Below are 21,499 nucleotides of genomic sequence, written 5' to 3'. Positions count from 1 at the left end.
AGTAACTCAAAATACCACCTAAGCTCAGTCAGTACTCACATTTTCTCTGTGAAATGTCTTGTCTTTCTCTCACGTCCTTTTCTCTTCGTTGTGTTCCAAGTGTTCCAGTCTCCCCAGCTGAGCTGTGCTGCCCAGACCTTACTTGAATATTTGTGAGATCTGACTTGCCAGGAGTGAGGAGGTGAGAAAGGCGCTATGTGCAGTATAAGCTCTGCACACTCAATTAATACAGAGGTGCTGAGCCTCGCCACACCCTCACAACACATTCTGAAGAACCCATGACTGCTGCACAGAGCTATCTAGAGCCCTCCACAATGGAGTCAATTTGACTTTGACCTGATGTTTTTGATAATATTCAGTCCTTTTAAAAAAAATCTAAATGAAGAATATATTGTTAAGTTTTCAGTCTGTTTGCTAAATGTCCTACAAGCTTTATTTGATCTTAAAAAATAGATAGCAGGATTGAAAACTCATAACTAGTCAGTGCCAACTTAGACTTAAAGTCAAATCTGAATCTGTTTGTCTGTGCAGAAGAACACAAAATCAACAAAGTAGTGGCTGAAGTCATCTCTGAATGTTATTATGTAACTATTTTGAGAACCTGTTAATCTTTTAAGATTTTTTTCAAAGAAACCATGCCAATTATTGTTGGTTCAAGTTTCCAAAAACAGTTATATTATGGAATATTTCCTTTTATAATGGTTGGTTAATTTGACATTATTTTGAAGTTGACAGTGGTCAATGTCAAGTTGTGGTTGTGAATATTTGACACAAGGAAAATGTTTTAAACTTAATTCACTGCAATTTTTTGGAACCCATCAGCTATCCTATAACTATGATACAGCCTCCAGGAGCAATGACCAGCATTTAAGAATCTGTAGTTGCAAGGGGTCTGCACTTATGGATTTCCAGTCAAGACTTTCTGTACCATTTGTTACCATTGTTAACAGTGTCAAGAAGCAAACTGAGATGCTTGAAAGTAGTTGCTCTTGAGAGACAAAATCCCAGAAGGGGTTACCAGCTGTACTTTTACACAGATATCTATTTATAGCCATTAATTAAAGTCAGCGGAAATGCTTGTGGACAATAAAACTCTGACTGCAAATTGAAACCAGAACACTTCCAAAGTACCCGTACTTTTGTACAGATTAGAAAAATAACTTGTGTAATAATAGAATAATCTCCACTGTCAGCAAGCTAAATCAGGCCATGCTAATCTGTTTCCTTAAAAAGAGTGACTTTAAAACAACGCACTGACATCACACATGACACATCCACTCTAAAGTCCTGTGAAGGCATGTTTAATGAGGTATGTGTGCTAATTCCTGGGAAAATCTCATCCTCTTTTCCGAGTATGGCCCTTCTTTTCCTTGTCCCCCCTTCCTGCAGCTCCCTCATGCGTTCTTTGTCTTTTCTGTTTTTTTCTCCCTCCGGCTTTCTTCTGTTACAGCCATACTATAACAAGTCACTGCTATCCATGTATGTCACCTTTACTACCTGACAGCATTGTGCAAACTAATTATTTACTGGGAGACACTGCATACTGCGTTCCCTCACGAGAGGCTCTGATATGAGCGAAGGCCATGTGTGGAGAACATATATCAACTCCATGTCTGCGTGTGATCCATGGGCCAAGAATAATCCAATCATTTTTTTCCTTACAGTTTGTAAATAATGTCGGCTCCACATTTCTGTAAAATGAGCTGCCTAACATAGCCGCTAGTCTGAGCAGTAATACGATACATCTGTGTCCCAAGATACTGTTTAGCTGAGTATTATTGGCACACAACCCCCCATAGAAAATTCAATATTACAAAAATACAACACAACGGGCATGGATTTGAACTTCACTTTAATTAGCTGAAAAGCAAACACTTTAAGAGAAAATGTCATACAAAGAATCATAAAATAAATGCTCATCTTAGTAATCAAGTGTCTTGATAAAGCTGCTCTCCAAGAAAATGATGTGGCGGATGATTATTTTGTTGCCGTAGTGATAGGTTTAGTTTGACTCCTCTGACGATCCTTCGATGTCCTGAAATGCCACAAGACAATAACAGTAGTTTTAGTTTATGATAAGCAGCCACTTACAGAAGGACTTTACCAGTTTTAACAATTTCAGTGAATGCTCTTTGTTCTATTATCTACAATATGAAATAATCTGTCATTTCTTTAAATGATTCGTTGATTAAATTGGACTCAGTACATTTTTTTTTTTTACAAATAGTCAGTCAAAGCAAGACATTCAAATATTGAATCACATGGCCTCAAATAATTGTATGTTTTTTTCTATTTTCCAATGTTTCATTGTCCAAAGGTTAGTTCATAAAAAAAGAATAATGATATGAAATAATACATTTGTGCACACTTAAAAAAATTAATAAATAGGCCTACTACTGTAAGATGTTGAATAATGTTAGAATGGCATTTTTGCTGTTATTCAATGACATCATAATTTAGTGTCATGTTACTTATCTCACCATGGGCTCCTGAGATCTGAGAGCCATGACGTGTTTCTGATACGCAGAGATGATACAGTCTCGCCTGCAAAGAGAGAGAGACACCAGTGTTATGACAAAAGGATTATTTTTTGGTGGGGATTAAGGGATTATTCAAATCCCCTAAAATGCTCTTAAATTTCCCTTAGGAGAGTAAAACTGCTCAGACTGACTTGCTGGTGATGCCTCCCCCTGGTGGCAGCCCTGGCATCTCTTCTGCAGCCAAATTTTTGATCACATACAAAAGATCTGGGTCTTCATCTCTGGACCTCATCGCCTGGATAATCTCTGTGAAGGAAAATACTGTTATAAATCAGGGATTTAAAACTAGTCAGACGGTTTGTTGGATTTTGAAGTAACTCTTAAATCACCTTCCACTTTCAAATCAATCTGTTGTTCTAACTTGGCCTCCTGCTGCAGTGCCTCTTGTGACACCTGGGGGCAGCCAGGAAGGCAGACAATGATGATGCTGATGTTATCCAAGCTGCCCTGCAGGGGGAGACAGAGTGCAGATTGTAAGAGAGGGACAAAGAATGCAGCAGGGTGTTTCTATTTTATAATACGTTATAGCTCTCCTCAAAAACCCCCCAGATGATCATATTGAGGTCTCCATTTTACATTTGTTTTACTGACTGTACCTTGTTATAATAACCTTTTTAACATTCTGCTGTAATCTGCAGTATATTTCACTATGCAAAATATAGTGCACCTGAAGCAGTATTATTAAATCTGCTTTATTATAAATCAGTGCTAATAACTGTAGCATGCTTGTTTGTGACCACGTTGGCTTTTGAAATCTAAAGTACAACAATTTGTTATAGTATATCTTCAATATTATGAAGTATGTTCAAACAAATGTACAACTACATTTAATCCAGTTTAGGATCCTAACATGTCTGTCTTCTAAAAATCACTTTGATTAGATCTGTTGACAAAGAAACTAACAAAACATTAAGGTCAAGTTAAGATGTATGTTGCAGTTCGTCCTATATTTTAACTTTCCTTTATGCTACAGTATTGTCCTTTTCAGTTTTGTTAAGGTTATGTTACCTATTCATAGTGCCCAATGGTTTTAGAAAACCACACACATGAAGAAGAGCTAGATGGAAGACTTGGGAAAGCTGATGTATACTAGCGAAGGTGTATTTGTTAGCTGAGAAGTGACAGATTCTGCAGTTTAGAAAAGCAAAAAGGAGATCATTTAGGGGAAAGCAATCTCTGCCACAGTTAATTTTTAGATGTTTTATAAAAATATAAATAAACACATTGTTGGCTGATATGTTGTTTAACCCAAAGTTTAATCTATATTCCAGCTTTGAAAATCTAATATCAGCCAGGCTATATTTTGAAGTCCCTGCTAGTCTTCAACCAGCTTGTTGGTTATGACATCAGAGGGGCTAAGTGTGTACTGGTACATGCAGTCTTCCAGCAGTAAGCCTTTTTAGGTGAAATAAATAGCAGCTCATCTTGGCCAGGATAAAGCCTCTGAGCTGGTATGTATGGAGTGGTAACACTGAGTTGCCGTCACCAGACTCACATTCAGTCTTAATCCGAGCTATGAGTAGCATTTCTCCCCTGCTATCCTATATCCCTGCATGCCTTAATACAGCTATTTATAGGGTTTGCTCGTCACTGTTCAAGCAAGCAGTTACTAACAAGCATTAAGACGACCTGCAGGAGAAAGCTACTTGCGTAACAACGTGGGTGTAATTCCTCCAAGCAGAGACCCTGCACATAGTTTACACCTGTCCACAACACAGCCTGCTTAACATAAAGATTCCCATTCATAAATCCAACTGCTCTGATACTGTTTGACCTGGAGTAACCCTGTATTTTGAGTACAGACAAATAGATACTGGGTGATAACACTTAGTACATGCAGTTATTGGGCTGTTAAGTTGATCAATTAAGAAGTTGTATTAACAATAATGAGTTGCTGTGCCCTTTGTAAACATGAACGATTAGATCATTACTTAAAAATTCAGAAATACCACTGAAATGTTTGACTCCAGCTAAAAAATATCCCTAATGAGACACAGCTTATGTGTTGAGCAAAATGTTCTCACAAAAGAATTAAAGGCTGTTCTCTGTCTTTGAATATTCATGGAATGTACTTAAAAGCTTTTTATTTTAGAACCTCATTCTTGGTTTTCATCCTAAACTTCTCAGAGAAGCACATAATTCACATGAAAGTTTGAAACATAAATTAAAGAATGGCTTCGTAGAGCCTGTTAGTTAGTGTCAGGATTGATGGGTTTAGGCTGAAGGATTTTGTGGCAGTGACTGATGTGTGATGCACATGTGTCAAAGTCTTCAAGGGTTTGATTGATTTGTTTGTTTCTAGTTTTGACCTGATTGAGAACCATTTTTATGATTTAAGTAAAACGTGAAATGTTTCTTTTGGTACTGAAACTCAGATACCAATTTAGAAGTAGCAGAGAAGCTAAGTAGTGGTAGCTGCATGCAGTTGCACTGATTCTTCATGTGGAATGATTACTTATCATTCATTCTCAACCATTCACCAACTATCCAAAGGTTAATGAGTTTCTATGTAAGGGTCTAGCCTTTGATTTTCTTATTGTTTCATGCCCCTTGTTTTTATTCTGTTTTGGACTCCTCACCTTATAGAGACAGAGGTCGATGACCTGGGTGCAGATCTCTCTCAGGTCATCACACACCTGCAGGCGACTCCGCACAAAAGCACACAGTTCCTCATTACCGATGGCATCCCAAACACCATCACATGCGAGAATGAGGAACTCGTCTTCAGGCGTCCTCTCCAGCTCGTACACCTCCGGCTCTGGGGACACCAGCTGCTCTGTCTGAGGCCTCCAGTCGACCTCCTTAAAGTCAAAGTCCCCCAATGCTCTGGAAACCGCCAGCGAGCCGTTGACTCTCTGCAGGGTCACAGAGCCTCCAGCGTTCTGGATGCGCTCCTTTTCTCTGGGGTTGAATGGCTTGTGGTCCTCAGTGTAGAAGACCACCTGGCCGTTACGGCAGAGCAAGGTACGAGAGTCCCCACAGTTGATAAAGTAAATGTGACTGGACGAGATCATGACAGCTGCCGCGGTGGAGCCACTGCGGTCCCAGTTGTCCTGGCGAGCTAGTTTGTGCATGTGGGTATCAATGTCCAAGAAGCTTTCACGGATACCCTCCTTCACCTGATCGGGGTCCGCGCTGGCTTTGACCACACCTGTGGGAAATTGTGAGGAAACATTTGGTTTTTACACCATTCTTTGTAGTTTCCAGCATTGACTCCAAGGGCATCACACATTGACCCAGAAACCATAAAACATGGAGTCCCAACTGTATCAGATAAGTCACAATCAGGCCCATGGAAATCACTTAAACCAAAAAGTCCACAAGTCCATGTAAACATCTCAATTCAAGATGTTAAGAGACAAATTTGTTCTGAAATGCTTCTAATTAGTAAAAATGTCAACCAAGGCCGCTAGCAGAATATACTGAAGTTATTTTTTATGAGAGTAATGTCTTATTTCAAGAAACTCAATAAGTAAAATTAGCTTTCACCGTTGGTAGATATTTTTGCTCAATGCAAGCAACTCAGGCCTCTTTTTGCTTGTAATATCTGGAAATCAGATTTGTTTCTTGACTTTTTATTTCCACTACAAAGAAGACATACACTCGCTTCATATGTGAGAATGGGCAGTGTAACGTCAGTTTAGAATACAATACAGAGCCTGATTTGTGCAATTGTTAATAACGCAACACACATCCATACAAAGGTTGGATGAGGTCAAAGCACTTCATGTTTTATGAAACTTGGCATCTGGATTAATGTCAGCACCAGTTTTTTGTACCAGTCCTGATTGATCCCTGAACTAGCTTCGCTATTTTTGCTGTAAAGAAGAAAATATCATAACATTAAGAATCTTGGTTGAAATATGGCACAAATGAAATATACATTTTCTTGATCTCTTTCATCAATCTTGATAACCTCTGCTATGGTAATCCTACATTTAGAGCTCTATTATTTTAGTTGTTATTAATCTGCTTTTCAGCAGCTACTTTGGAGGACTCTGTCTGAAGTATTTTTCATGTATGTAACAGTTCTGCTCAGTTCTCCTTTTAGTGTATTATTGTCACTTTGCATTGCTCTTCAGTTTGTCATATTGTCTACATTGTATTTGTTTGAATAATAACTTTGTCAAATGACTTGAGCTCCACCTTGTATCATATTACACCAGATTTATTCTGTTGTCTTAAACTACTTGCAGTAAGTGCGCTTAAGCTGAATGTGATTAAACAATTAGAACCACATCCTTCACAAAACAAACAACAAAACTAGTTTTCAGTACTAGAGGAAAGAATTTCAATTATCTTAATTAATGAGATTCATCTCGTTAGTTGTTAATGTTTTCTTCCGTACCTGTTGCCAAGATGTGATCCAGGAGGTTTCTGGAGCAGTACTGTGCCACAGTGGTCCCTGCATGTCCATCAAAAACAGCAAAGTACCCCCAATCTGACAGCTCTCCTCTCAGCTGGGGCATGCAGGCGTGGGCATCCTCCATCTGAGCCCTCCAGCCCTGCATGCTTGCCACAGCATAGTTCAACCCCGATTGGGACCCCCCTTCTGACACATGCTTCTCCAAGATGGGGCGGTCCAGGTACGGGCTAGGCATGGAGTTGTCCTCATCAAAGCCGTCCTCCTCCCCGTTTTCCGTTTCCCTGGGTCCCCCTTTGAAGAAGAAGGTGACCACCCTCTCAGTCTCTTTGACCAGCTGACGGAGGAAGGATGGCACCTCCACATTGCTGGCACGTCTTGCTGTCCTCATCACCCCGCGGATTCTCGTCTGGAGCTTCCTCTTTGGCCTGGCAGCAGCAGCAGCACGTCTTCTCCTGGCACCCCTCCTCCGGCCCTGTGTTTTCCTCAGCAGGTCCAGGGCAACAGATAGGTTGAGGCTTCTCAAGCAGGTAAACAGAAAAGTAACTTCAAATGGAGATTATCCTCTCAAATGAAACACTGAATGAGTTTACTGTAAAAAATGATCAAGTCCATGTTTGTATTCTTGCTCTTTCCTTTCTTAGTTTCTCTACTATATGACCAGGATGTCCTTGTCACTGTGTCAATCTGTTTTGGTGTCTATTTTGCCCTCCGTCTCTTCTTTACCCGTCCAGTATTATCCCTGCGCTCCTATTGGCCTGTCTATTTCTGTTGATTTATCTCTCCCACCCTCCCTCTCTCCCTCCCTCCCTCCCTCCCTCCCTCCCTCCGTCTGTGTAACACTGCTTGATAATCACCTAGCCTACGAAGCAGCCCACTTGACCTGTGTCTGCACACAGGTGGGATTACAAGCAAGACATTTTACACAACACTCAAGGGTGTTATAATCAGTCTTGCATGTGTGTATGGAGATAATGTCTGAAATTAGAAACTAATTGGAGCAACTTCCTCAGTCTTTTAATTGTCACATAGAATTTTACCAGGCTGGGCAATCAAAAAGACCATGGAAACAATACTACTAATTTCTGATGCATTGGTAAGGGACTGTGTAGCATTGTGGGATAGATACAAATATTCTCTTAATGTATACAATTCAAATATGGGCCCAGACTTAATCTTAACATCTGAAAAGTATTAAACAAAACAAAGTAGTGTCTAGTTTTTTTATTAGCTGTTTTGTAGTATTCCAACATACCACATAAAAATCCCACCTTTTTTCCCCTTTACATTATACTGTTACTCCTAGTTTTTGCCTCATAATCTCCTTAATTCACAATGTTGTACAGAGGCTGTACTTTTTTACGCGGGTGGACGGGGGTCAGTTCCCACCTGCAGCCCTTCAATGCATATCACTGGCCACTCTCTCTCCCCAGTTTCCTACTCTATCCACTGTCCTCTCTAAATAAAGTCATAAAAACCTAAAAATAAACTTCAAAAACAGTTATTGTTTTAAAGTGGACACTTTCACTTCCAGTTTTAAAAATGCAGTTGTGAAAACACAATGAAATAACACAGCTAAGTCACTCTTGAGAAAAGCAACTGTAGGCCTGTATCCTAGTTTTTGAAGATATGGCATGCACCACAACCTGCCCTGCTTAAGGTCAGCATTGCACTTATCACTCTAATTCCTTAACTTTTCTTTAAACACGTGAGGATCAAAGATGGTCCCACTTTGAATGTTTCTGCTCTTGTTTTAGCAAAAGAACCTTCTCAGGACCAGGATCTGTTATCATCATCTGCTACCTTTGAATAAAGAATCCCTCAAGGCTCAAGTTTAGAGCTTCTTCTTCTTCTTTACTTTCAATTTTATCTGACTGTGTCTGCTCACTGAACAACCTGTTTCAGGGTTGAAGTTACATCAAGTGCTCAATGGTATTTCCCTAAATCTTAAACCAAATGAATCATGTCTGATAATCCAAACTCTCTCAATTCTGAAGCAATTTTGGGGCCCACTTTTTTCTGAAAATTTGCTGAATCAGGTAAATTGTTTAAGAGGCTTCATTGCAGTTTGATTAACTGTAAATCTACTTCTTAGTTTTATAAATAATTTTCCTAGGATGTACTGATTTACTTTTAAATACTAATAATTTAATAGGTACTATCTTTACATGCTCTGTATTGTTATGTTTGCACTTTCCACTTTTCTGCAGTAACACAAATAAAGGATTATACAATCTTATCTCATTTTATCTCATCTCAAGGAGCTTGAAAAAACTAAAGCTGTTTTTTAATTTCAGAGGGACCTTTAAAACAGTTATTAATTACTTAATCACATCTTGTTTTGATATCCACCTCATTGGAAACATCATGTGATATGGTTGAGAACTCCAGAAAAGTTGCTAAAGGTAATGAGATTTCTTGTTGCTGTCATCATCCAGCTTCCAAACTTGACATCCACAGTTGTGTTTTACGTCACCATGATTTAGCATGTGACGTGAGGATCCCATGATGTTTCTTCATGACAGCTGTGTGTCTTAATCTCATTAACTACTTGGTATTTCGGAGCTCCTGACCTGGTTTACATGTAGGAACTCTTGAGGTTGTGATACTTATCCGGCTATAAGTGGGGTTAAACCTTTTAACAGCTGATGTTGCTCTCTGTGGGCAGTGGTTCAGGTAAAGTGAGTGTTTGTTTACCTTTATTGATATGGGCAGGAAGAAGCACGCACGTAGTAAACAGGATAACACAGAGAGCAGGATGCTCTGAGACCTTTTTGATTTGATAAACTACTGACAACACAACATGAGTATAGACGTGCTTATTTAAATGTGATGGTTTCAAAATTAAATGAAGCTGTTTGTGAGCCTACATATTTATTTGGAGATTTCTTTTTGAAGGATGTAGCATCTTTAACCCTGAGCCTATGACTCTAAAAACACTGTAAAATGGAAGATAAATATTAGCTGATGATTTGGAAAGATCTAGTCAGATGACCAAAACACATCACCAAAAGGCTGTCAATGACAAATAACAACCTATCTAAGAGTAACCTCTTTTGTCATGTATTTGCAATCTGTAAACTATTTTAAAGCCAAATATTTCTGAGTCAAATTCAGTTTTGTTTAGGGTTACTTACATCTTTATCCCCTTTGATTTAAGTTAAAAACTTTGTGAACTTCATTGCTCAAATCTGATTTTAAGAACCAAGCATCAGTCATTACTATGTGCTGCCTGTTTCCAGATTTTTTTCAGTGGAGGGCAACATTATACATGTGAAAAGGGCCTTCATGTTTTAATAAGTTATTTTTATTGTTTTAAAACAACTCAGTTATTTCATCACTTTTGATCAGTCACTCAACTTTCAACAACACATGAACAATATTTCAAAAAACGCTTTCTTCCACCTCAAAAACATCGCCCGTCTCCGCCCCTCCCTTTCCTTCACTGCAGCTGAAACTCTCATCCACGCCTTCATCACCTCAAGACTCGATTACTGCAATAGCATCCTCTACGGTACACCCAACACCCTCCTCAACAAATTACAATACATACAAAACTCAGCTGCACGCCTCCTCACTCACTCCCGCTCCAGAGACCCCATCACCCCAGTCCTCCAGAACCTCCATTGGCTTCCCATCCCCTCAAGAATTCAGTACAAGATCCTCCTCATCACCTATAAAGCCCTCCACAGTCTAGCTCCCTCCTACCTCACCGACCTTCTGCAGCCATATAATCCCTCCCGCAACCTCCGCTCCACCAACGCCAACCTCCTCAACCCTCTCACCAAACCCAAGCACCGAACCTGGGGGGACAGGGCCTTCTCTGTCGCTGCCCCCACCCTCTGGAAGTCTCTCCCCCAACACCTCAGATTCTCTCCCTCACTCACCAAATTCAAATCCGGACTCAAAACACACCTTTTTACAAAGGCTTTTAAACTATAATTGATTGGTTTTTTTTCTTGTTTTGTTTTTATTTTGCTGCCCTGCTCTTCTTTGCTTTTTTTTTTGCAGTTTTCCTTTGCTTTTCTATTGTATAATTTTATCTTATTTTCCTGTAAAGCGCTTGGAGAATCTTTTAAAGCGCTTTTATAAATAAAATGTATTATTATTATTATTATTATTATTATTATTATTATTATTATTATTATTATTAGTATTATTAGTATTATTAGCATCAGCAGTTGCCATAATTCCCTTTGATGTGCTATGGCTAACAGATTTATAGCAGCTTATGCACTGAATGGGTGAATAAGAATTAATAAGCATGGATTTAATGTGATGCACTGTGAAACCAGAGATGAGAGCAGTTATGGACCACACATAACCAGTGGCCTGCTATCTACTTGGTTGAATGACAAAACTGTTATTGAAAAGGGCTCAGTGTTATTGTCGTGTCACCAAACCAAGTCCAGTTTTAGTGTTTAAGTCCAAGTTGCCAAAAAAGACTGGGTGTCTGAGCCAAGTTCTTCTTACCTGAGTTGCCCTTTCAGCTTCCTGGCTGAAACTGTGTCTAAAAAAGTCAGCACATGACGCATGCAGGTTAACACGCATGTCAGACCATTTTCAAAACTGAGCAGAAAAAATCAAACAAAAACAATAAAATAGTCATTAGTCCCAGTCCTCCTCTCTGTCATTCAGAGCCAAATACAGTCAACTCTTAAGTCCAAGTTCAACTCCAGGTCATCAGCGCACAAGTCAGTCAAGTTACTAGTTCTGTCAAACTCAAGTCTTGGACTCGAGTACAACAATACTGCAGTCTTATTGTATTGTGTGTTACAGGCTTTGTCTTGCAAATTAATTTTAGTGTATGTGGTATTCAAATATCATGCCACTCTTGTGGGCAAATTAATTGGTATGTAAAGCTACGGTGTATAATTAACTTGGATTTACATGAGCTTTTTCTGTGCAACCTGAAGCGTAATGTGACCTATGACGACAAAGGCTTTTAATTAGAGAGGTGGGGTTTATTTATTTTTGTTGCAAGACCAGTAATGGTTGCCATTTAGTCCTCTCTGTTTTCCTTCTCCTACTGTTTTTATTCATCTTTCTATCTTAAGTTTAAATGTCCTGATTTAAAGGTTTATTGAACTGTTTTTTAGATAAATATTATGTAATAAGTCTGTTTAATCTCTTCTTTATCAGTTATTGATACTGCCTGCTTTAATTCTGTTATGCTGTGTTTTCATTGTTACCTTATTTTTGGCATCCCTCTCTCTATTCTTCTTTTCCCCCTCTTCCTCTAACCGTTTTGCCATGCCTCATGCTTCTTCTTCAGTTACAGCGACACACTGCTGCCCCCTGCTTTTCACTGTAGAACAGGCCTCAGTTCTTGTCACAGAAAAGCTTCAAGTCATCATGTTCATCATTTATTTTTCAGCTTGCATTATTAATTTCTGATATGGCAACAGTTGCTGCAGCTCAAATTTCTTCTTTGTAAAATGTAGTTACTATATTATATACAATATACTATATTACTAAAATATAATAAAGCCTATAAACCTTACAGGCTGCTGTGCTTATGACTTCAGTTGAGCTTTAGCATCTCCTCACTTCATGTTCGTATATGTTAAGTTATTTATTATTAATGACTTGTTACTCCCTCTCCTCCTGCCTCCCCCTATAGGATCCTGAGATGAAATCACATGACGAGGGAGGAAGAGACACACAGAAGCTGTGAATGGGAAATGACAGCAGACTCAGACAGGCGCAGGGACACACGCTCCCATGCTGCTGTCTCTTTGCTGTATTACAACCCCTGCAGCCATAGCCATGCCAGAGGAGGAGATGAAGGGAGGAGGGAGGATGGTGGAGGGAGGCAGGCAGGGCGGGGCTGCTGAGTGACGGAACTGGAGGCAGGAGAGAGAGGAAGCTGCTGTACAGAGGACCAAGAAACAGAAGGAGGAGGAGGAGAAAAGGGAAGAGAGAGAGAGAGCATATCTACAGGACGTAAGAGCCGGCAGCAGAGGAGGAAGCGGGGAGGAGGGGGGGGGCTTCCAGACTGGATGGGCCCAGCGATGCCTTGATGGAGCATGGGCCAGGTTTTAGGATTCTCCCACTGCCGTGAGTCTGCTTTTGTTCTGCCTCTTTCACCTGTATTTATTCAATATCTCACTTTAACATATTCTAGTTCAGCATCTTTGCTTGCTAACTGCTGTAAGCAAAGCATCATATGTGCTAGCTCAAACCCTCCCTCCCCTTTCTGCTTACTCTCCATTCCTCTCTCATGCTCGTACCTTTAATAAACACATGGCTGAGTGGACGGATGCAGTGCAGAAAGGAAGACATATTCTGTTGCTCTGCTCCTATTGATTCATACATGCTCATGTGGCCGTGTGCAAGAAGGCTCTGCTTTAAAAGAATGCAAGTTATTTCTCAAATAGAGCTTCTGTTATGCCTTTATTTATATGACTTACTTGTCATAAAGTTCAGATTATACCCGCTTCATTCAATCAAAAGTGTATTTTGAAGAGTTGAAGGTGTTTATACAGAGGATATGCTGCTCTGTTTGCACTGCCTGGGGGATTTATTAGCTAATGTCATGCTGGCTATCTAATGTAGTGAAGGCCTTTAGTGCTGCCAGTTCAGCTCTGAAAGGATATAAGTCTGTAGCCGTTGACCTGCAGTATGCAAATGGATTACTATGTCTGATGTTGATTTACATGTAGTGTTACATAGAGCAGCATTTTTCTTTTTCAGCATGTTTCTCAACTAGCTTAACTATCAGTCTTGTAAAGTGAAATCAAATTCAAACAGATATAGCACAGCTCATTGTAGTTACTCTGTCAGTCTATGTTTGTATATCTACACTAGATATTTTGCAAGGCATTGTTCTATTAAAGCTCCAATGAGGAACTTTCTGTATGTGTCAATAATTGACAAAGCAGAGCAGCATATCTCTTTGCTGATTAAGTCCTATACATGTTAAAGGTACAGTGTGTAGAAATAACCAACTAGCAATCAGATTCTGGATTGAAACGCTCCCTTGCTCATCCCTCGTTGTTGTTAGCAGCTCTTGCCTTTAAAGACAAGAAGCTGCTGTGATGCATGATAAGTATGATCCTCCATTAGTCAAGTTTCTACCATCAATATCTCCTATGAATACAAATTATTTAGCACACAACAACCACTCTCTTCTTCTTCTTCTGATCTTCTTCTTCTTTATCCGACCACTCACTAAATACAGAATTGCATATGTTATGAGTTTTTCCATTCTGTGCTACTGTAGAAACATGGCCATGCAAGATGGCAGCCTCCATGGAAGGGGACCCGCTCCTATGTAGCTATAAAGGCTCATTATACGTTAACAACTTTAAACATACTAATGATTATTATATTCTATTTCTACCAAGTTTGTCCCCCTAAATTCTACACACTGTACCTTTTAAGTGGCGCTATTAACCAAATATTCCAACTTTTTTATTTTAACAATCAAACATAGCACTCATCAAGAATCTTTGCCTTGAAAAGTTTAAACAAAGTCTGTTTCTGCTGCATACGGTTAATCACTTCCCCTGGCACCTACCCTACAGCAGCGGTTTCAGACGTTATAAGTAACTATTTTGAAAGAATCCATCTTGTCGCCAATGCGCTGGTTTTCTTTTGTTGGGCAAAAAGAGGGGTCAGTATTAAATTCAGTTGGTTCCATAACCAGTTAAAAAATCCTTACAGGTGATTTAATGTGAGATTATTTAACTGCATGTTAAAACAGCAACAAAACACTCATATTTCCAGTAACGCTTTTCTATTGCATGTTCTTTTATAGAATAATGTCATATTTTGTTTTCTTCCAGAGGAATATGGCTCCGTGGCGTCCACTCCGGACTCTACACCCCCATGCACTGATGGTAATGAAGCTTGTCTAGTTTAGTTAAGATTGTTTGTTTCACACAAGAATACAAAGTATGAAGCGCATAAAAAAATAGAAAGCATGGTAGAAGCCAGGGTATGGTTTATATGAAAACCACACTCAAAAGACATTTAAAAGCTCATAGAAAACCAAGAAAACAGATGAAACAGTAGTGTTTACATTTAAAAAAGAGTAGTTTTATGTAGGCAATGTGGAGGGGGAAAGGACAGAAACAAGAGAATATGATGTGTCCAACAATGTTTCTCTTGTTCATTTGATACATGTTTTTTTTTCTTTAAAGAGACAACTCAATTTAGTACATAGACCATGACACAAAGTGGTTGATTAAATGAGCATTTTCATTCCTCTTGTTAAATCCAGTGATAGAGAAATGGTCCAGGGATGTTGAAGATAAAGTTAAAAGGAGATTTGAAGCCGGGTAATTATGTTACTTTGGTAACTGTGACTATTATCAACAATAACAGGTAATTAAAAATGATTTTTAAGACAATCAGACGGATTTGAACAATGGTAATGTCAAAAACTGTCAACAACTTCAGTTCGAGAAAGAGAGGTGCAGCAGAAATGGAAAAAGCAGCTCATCTTATAAACTGGTAATTATATTTGTATTGGACTGTCTATCCACTGACAGATTCTATCAGGTAACATTTCCATTAAAAAGTGATTCCTGCTGTCTGAAGCCTCTCTTTTGAACTAACACTTGAAGAAAACACCTGAAAGCCTCTTTAACCCTGAGAAACACTCCCACTGAGGATCCACGTTTTAAAAAAAAGAGAACATTTTTGGAAGGCAAAGTGTTTATTCACTCATCAAAGAGGGTTTCATTCACTGTGGAAGTGACACTCCTTTTTACCTGACATCATCAAGAGACACACCTAGCTGCTTTCATCTGACATATCTATTTATTGCAAGCTAGATAACTCCCCTTGTTTGACACAGAACTAGTACACACACTGTTGGAAGCAGTGTTTCTGTAATTGGGAGTTCTGGGATGACAACATTGCTCTGTTTGTCTCCATTCAGGTGGAAACGAGGAGTCGGAGCTCTGCGAGCTGCAAACAGCCAGGGAATGGTCTGATGATGACGATGATGATGATGAAGGAGGGAGTGGAGATCCAGATGATGAGGACGGATTGGCCTCATCTCCCTCCATCTGGGGCACGCCGCGGCAGCACTCCTTCGAACTGACTTTCTCTTACATCGCCATCGCCGAGCCCGAAGCGGTGGGAGCCTCGCGACACTTCCGTGACCGACGCAGGGCCGGCTCACGTGGGAGTCGCACTCCTCTGATCCGCACAGACACCCTGGAAACACTGTTGGACTCTCCCGACGTGGACTGGGACCCTCAAGCCTTCCTCAATCAAGAAGAAGAGGAGGAAAGGAGAGAGCAGGAGAGGGCAACAGCAAGGAGGGAGCTGCAAAGCCAAACTGGGACTATTACAATCCAGCCCTCGACCCAGAATCTTGAACAAGAAACTCAGGAGAGAGTCCAAAGAGAGGAGACTATGAGCAGTCAGACCCAGACTGTCCTTGTTTCTTCTCGGTCTCAGTCATCACAGGATCAGAGTCCCTCACGGACACTTCAGGGTGAGGTTGGAGGGTTGGTTTTTTGTGTTGTTTGAGGAGACTATTTACATGATTTCTTGATCTAGTTTTTCGCTTCTCCAATTACTGTGATTGTTCATTCTTCTGTTTCTTTGCATGGATATTTCTTCCTTTTTCGACCTCACTCTCTGCTGGCACAAGTATAAAACCATGCTATACCAGAAAATGGTCACATGTTCGTATTCATGACGGCCTTAAATGTCTTACCTTTAGGCTGACTTGATTTGATTTGGCATGAAGGCAGACATTATGTAGTCACATGACTAAATGTAAATGATGGGAAGATGTCAGGGAGTGTTTTTCCAATGAAAGCCCCTAGAGATTTTGATACGTCAAGATATTTGTAAATCATATTATCAGATTGTCCATATCTTCTTCTTTATCACATATATTAGGACATTTTTACCTTTTATAAGCAGCCCATCGTTTCCCAACAAAGACTACAAGCAAAGTGTGTGCGTCAAGGCGGTGTTGCCATCATCATGGTGACTTCATCTCTTGTTTCCCAGCAGCAGCAGAAGCAGCATCCTCAACCCCAGAGTCAGAGTCTCCCATCTCCAGGGAAACCATTTCAGTAAAGCTGCTCACATCCGTGCGACCCCGAGGTCTGGCGACTTCATCGCAAGCTGCCATCGGTCTAAGTTCTCAGGAACAGCTGGTCAGCGATCACTGGTTTTCAGCACTTAGCCTATCAGAGGAGCCGACAGTATGCACACACATAGCAGGTAAAACATTCATACCTGTATCTTTAAAGTTATCACTCCTCTGACCCCTCTCCTCAAACCCCTCCCCCTCCCTTCTGTGTCTCTGTCTTGTTGCTGAGTAAGATGCTTCTACCCTGCCGGTTTATCGATTCTTCAAATAAAGACAATATCAGATTTCGCTATTAGCATGGACCTTCAGCAGCAGGCGGACAAAGATAGACGGACCCCATGGACTCCTGGCTGTTCACTGTGTCTCCATAGTAACCTTCTCTCAGAATTTAGGGGATGATGAAGCTAATGATGGGGAGAACGTTTCTGGCTGACTTTTTGGTCTTGCATGCCATCAGTGCTGATGTCAGAATGAATCACTCTTTGCCACTAGCAGAAAAAGAGACAGATCAATGCAGAGTGTTTTTGTGCAGCGAGGCGCAGAAAAATAGAGAATGAGTGAGAGGCAGAGAGATAACGTCTAGTCTTATGGCTTGCTGGTATTTTAAGTGGACCTCCAGTCAGAGTAGAGCTCTGTCTTATTTTAGTGGATGTGGGGGGGCAGCACACCCTCACACTGATGAATGTGTGGTCAGGTTGATGACAGAGTTTAGGGTGTCCTGAATAAATAGCCCACATGCTTCCATTGGGGCATCATGTTTCATCTGGTTTGATTATCTACTTTTAAGGCCTTGCAAACTTAACCTCATTGCTTTATTGGCGACTAATGTGTGAGTGTAGCACAGCATTAAGAGAAAAGTCAAATATCTACTGCCGGGATTTGATTTGCAGTCAGATGTGACGTTTTGTAATGTGCTGAAGTTCTTGTACTGCTGATTTTGTAGAGATTGTAAAGCCTGTTTTGGTAAAAGAAGAAACTGTGTTTTGTGAAGAATGTAGAAAAAAGTGGATTCCCACCATGGTGATTAAAACTTATGTATCATAACAGCACTATCAGAACATTTAACATAACACCAAACCCTACTTGTTGAGGAAGGCAAGGAATTTGTGCTTTGTTCTAATACCAGCTTCATCCTAATGTCTTTAAGGTTATAATTACAGATCAGATGCTCAGTTTAATATTAGATTAAAGCTCCTATAGTTTTTAACTATTTATGAATCAAACGGAAAGTATTACTGGTGTCCCTTTTTTGACCAACAAAAGCAAACAAGACCACAATCGACAACACTGATCATTTCTATAACTAGTTTTAAAGTCTGTTACGGCTGTGAGGAGTCAGTGTCAGACGAGGAGTTTCACAGCTTGTTGCAAAAACAGACTTTATTTACATTTCCCATATAAAATATTGACATTTATTGATACATTTGACTGTTAACAGGAAGTAGGACAAGATTTCTTGTTTAAAAAGCAGACTTTCATATATATATATGATAAATCAGCAATGAGATAAGGCTTTGACCACATGGTGCGCCAAAAGCAACACAAATTGAAAGTTCTTCACAGGAGCTTTAAACACAAGGTTGTTTTTCACAGCTCTGGAGTTCTACTGGCAAACTAGGTGTTATAATAATCAGGGAAACATGGAAAATAACAATTTGGTCTATAATAGTTGCTTTCGCATTTCTTCTTTAAAGTTCTTTTAATGATAACATAAGCTTTATTTTTAGCAACGTAACTAGAAAAAGTATGGAATCAAGCCACTCGTCTATATATTACAAGAACTGGTCGCACTGTTCCATGTGGTGACATAACAGAAAAGAAACCCTGGTTCTCCTGTTTCAGGTGTTAGACAGGGCATGAATAGAAGCACAGCCTTACATCTGAGTGCATGGTGGAATACATCAAATGAATCATTCAGCTTCAACATGAACTTTTGTTTTTATGAAGTTGTAGTAATTCTGTAAATGTTGTAAATCATCTATTCTGTCATCAGCTCATTTGTGTGAAGCTCTTGGGGTCTTTGTACCGTGGTGGGCGGTGCTGTGAACAAGATTATTTTGGGCTGTCAGGCCTTTGGACTGCTGAGCGAGCAGGGGGGTGGCCAAAAACAGCTCAGAGGGGTGAGGGGAGCACAGCGGGGAAGAGTCTGTATGTGAGAGGAAACACTGGGAGCTGCAACCAAAATGGCCAGTAAAGGTGAGACCTTGGACTTAGAGCAAAAAGGGGATTATTTGAGTTTACCTATGCAGATAATGCTGTTGTATTCACTCACAGTTGTTAGCTGATTCCTTCCTACTGCAAAGAGCTGTGTTTGAGTTTGTTGAAAAGAAAGGAGGCAGAGGGGAGCAGTAGATTGAAGCATGAAGACACTTCTTATCTGTCGAGCTGAGATACTTTGGTCTTTTGTTGAGAAATCTGGACTATCAGCGGACTGAAGGTTGAAATCGAGCAGATTTCTTGCTTCTCTTTGATCATTTCACAAGCAGAGTCTCTAGAGAAAGCAGCTTCATTGATTTAGAGGAGAGTCAGGCTTTTATCTCATGAGCTCTTCACACAGAGCAGGGTGGACTTTGTATCAGAAGCTATGATGTAAATTTTGCTGGGTCATTCAAATGAGTGGAAAATGTCCTGTTGTGGTATGCTAATAACTGATAGCTGTTGTAGTGTGTAATAACTTTGGCAGCAGAGCTCTGCTACATTTAACTGCTTCCTCTTTAGACTGAAGAGCTGGCATGAGCAGAGACATTTCAGACTTTCCTGGACATACATGATGATGATTTAAAGTGAGAGGATGCCAGGCCGGGTTAACATTAAGTGTAAATGAGCCCAGTGATTTAGGCTCTTTTTGGTTAGTTGTCATTTAATTACTTCCTTGATGTGCATTTTTAAACCGGCAAGTTAGAAACAGTGAGATCACTCCTGCTGGTTGTTAAAAGTGTTAATTTCCCCCCAAAGGACACTCAAGGGCTATCATGTTTATTTAAACCAACTATTCAAAATGATCAGAATGAAAATATTCATATTCTCTCTCACAAGTTTCAGATAACGCCTGTTTATGACATGTGTGTGATGGCTGTGTAGAGTTTTAAGGACTAGTTCAACATTTTTGGAATGCCTTTTGTAGTTTCTTGCTGAGAGTTAGAGGAGAAGATTGATACCACACTCTCACATAAAGGTAAAGTGTGAAACTAGCCTAGCTTAGCAGAAAGACCACACGCATGGGAAATAAGTCAGCCTAGCTCCAAAGTTGCCACCAGGGATTTTGGACCCCATGAAAAACTGCTCCACTTCACACCGTTTTCTCTGTCTTCTATCTGAAAAAGATACGCTAAACCCACAATCTCTACTGTCAAAGCACTCTGACATGTTATCGAATATTTTTTTCTGTACAACAATCGTAAAAATGAGTCTCTGTAGAGCAACTAGTGGAGACTCTTAAAGGTCACTGGGTCAAACTAAGAAACGTAACTCACCATCATTTTATACTTGTCCTGATTAACTAATATACAAAATGGATACAATATGCAGCGCTTTAAATGTGCTGGTAGTAGAATTTTGGAACTTTTTAACAAAGGAAATCCCATTTTTTTTATATAATACAAGTTTTACACATAGACTGTATAAAATATGGATGTAGTATCCGTGACGTCACCCATCTGTTTCTGAAGCGCTGTTTTAAGGCCAATCGTCTACAGCAGTCATATTGCTGCTGTCGAGCCAGTGTGACATAAAGAGGCGGGCTTTAAGCCTCCAAGCCAACAGCTACAGTGTTCCCGCCTGTCAATCAAGTCAGCTGTGCCTCTCATTGGAAGACTCGTAATCTCAATATCTTCAAAATTGCTACGTTTGAAAAAAATTCACCTCCCCTACAGTGTGTGCCAATCGAGAAATTAGCTATCCAGACTACACTCGTCTTTTGTACCAGGCTGTAAACATGTTTATTTCTGCTGTAAAGATCGTCTTTTTTGAATTCATGTGTATGTAGTTTCCGGTACTTCCGGAGCCAGCCTCAAGCGGATCCTCGATGAACTGCAGTTTTTAGCACTTCCGCATTGGACTCATATTTTTAAACCGGAGGTTGCCGCTTGGTTTTACAACAATACTAGCAGGACTAAGTTTAACCAAATTGGCTAAACACAACTTAAGTTAATTTGTTTACTTTAGATTTTTTTGTAAACCAATCAAAATAGTGTGCAGCTCTATTATCTAACACGAATACAAGTATTGGATCAGGACTCAGTATCGGCGGATACTCAATATTAAAAACATCAGATCGGGATTAGGAGCCAAAAAACAGATCAGGACATCTCTACTTATAATAGAATCATGCTAGCTGTTCCCCCTGTTTCCTGTCTTAAGGCTAGGCTTAGCTAACAGATGCTCTCTGTAGATGTATTAGGGAGTGTTATCAGTCTTTTCATCTTTTATCCTGCATGTGACTTTGGGCAAGAAAGCAAAGACCTTCAAGGCTTAGCTATGCACTCTGGAATCTCTTCTGGATGAAGGAGCAAATGATTACTGTTGTGGTGG

The 21,499-nt window shown here is 39.9% G+C and overlaps 2 protein-coding genes across 5 annotated transcripts in view; one reads left to right on the top strand and one right to left on the bottom strand.

Annotated features, from left to right (window-relative positions):
* The window catches only part of rtn2a (reticulon 2a), a 29,692-nt gene that overhangs the window by 1,818 nt on the left and 6,375 nt on the right, over positions 1–21,499 (top strand). The window contains exons 2-8 of one of the 4 annotated variants that reach the window (XM_034700511.1): positions 101–181; positions 5,127–5,504; positions 6,900–7,433; positions 12,527–12,963; positions 14,694–14,747; positions 15,794–16,357; positions 16,888–17,100. In XM_034700511.1, coding sequence (XP_034556402.1) covers positions 12,933–12,963; positions 14,694–14,747; positions 15,794–16,357; positions 16,888–17,100 — 862 coding nt within the window. In that variant the 5' untranslated portion in view covers positions 101–181; positions 5,127–5,504; positions 6,900–7,433; positions 12,527–12,932. Of the gene's footprint in view, positions 1–100; positions 182–5,126; positions 5,505–6,899; positions 7,434–12,526; positions 12,964–14,693; positions 14,748–15,793; positions 16,358–16,884; positions 17,101–19,093; positions 19,166–21,499 lie in introns of those variants that run through there. The other 3 variants (XM_034700509.1, XM_034700510.1, XM_034700513.1) reach the window with 3 other exon arrangements.
* Positions 1,836–7,639, bottom strand: ppm1na (protein phosphatase, Mg2+/Mn2+ dependent, 1Na (putative)). Its single transcript, XM_034700515.1, has 6 exons — positions 6,889–7,639; positions 5,120–5,691; positions 2,870–2,987; positions 2,672–2,786; positions 2,481–2,544; positions 1,836–2,035 (listed from the first exon to the last, which is right to left on the bottom strand). The coding sequence occupies exons 1-6, from the start codon at positions 7,292–7,294 to the stop codon at positions 2,003–2,005; spliced, it is 1,308 nt and encodes a 435-aa protein (XP_034556406.1). The 5' UTR covers positions 7,295–7,639; the 3' UTR covers positions 1,836–2,002.

The sequence above is a fragment of the Notolabrus celidotus genome, chromosome 14 (assembly GCF_009762535.1).
Source record: "Notolabrus celidotus isolate fNotCel1 chromosome 14, fNotCel1.pri, whole genome shotgun sequence".
NCBI classification, from domain to species: Eukaryota; Metazoa; Chordata; class Actinopteri; order Labriformes; family Labridae; genus Notolabrus; species Notolabrus celidotus.
This window is presented reverse-complemented; position numbering and strand designations above follow the sequence as displayed.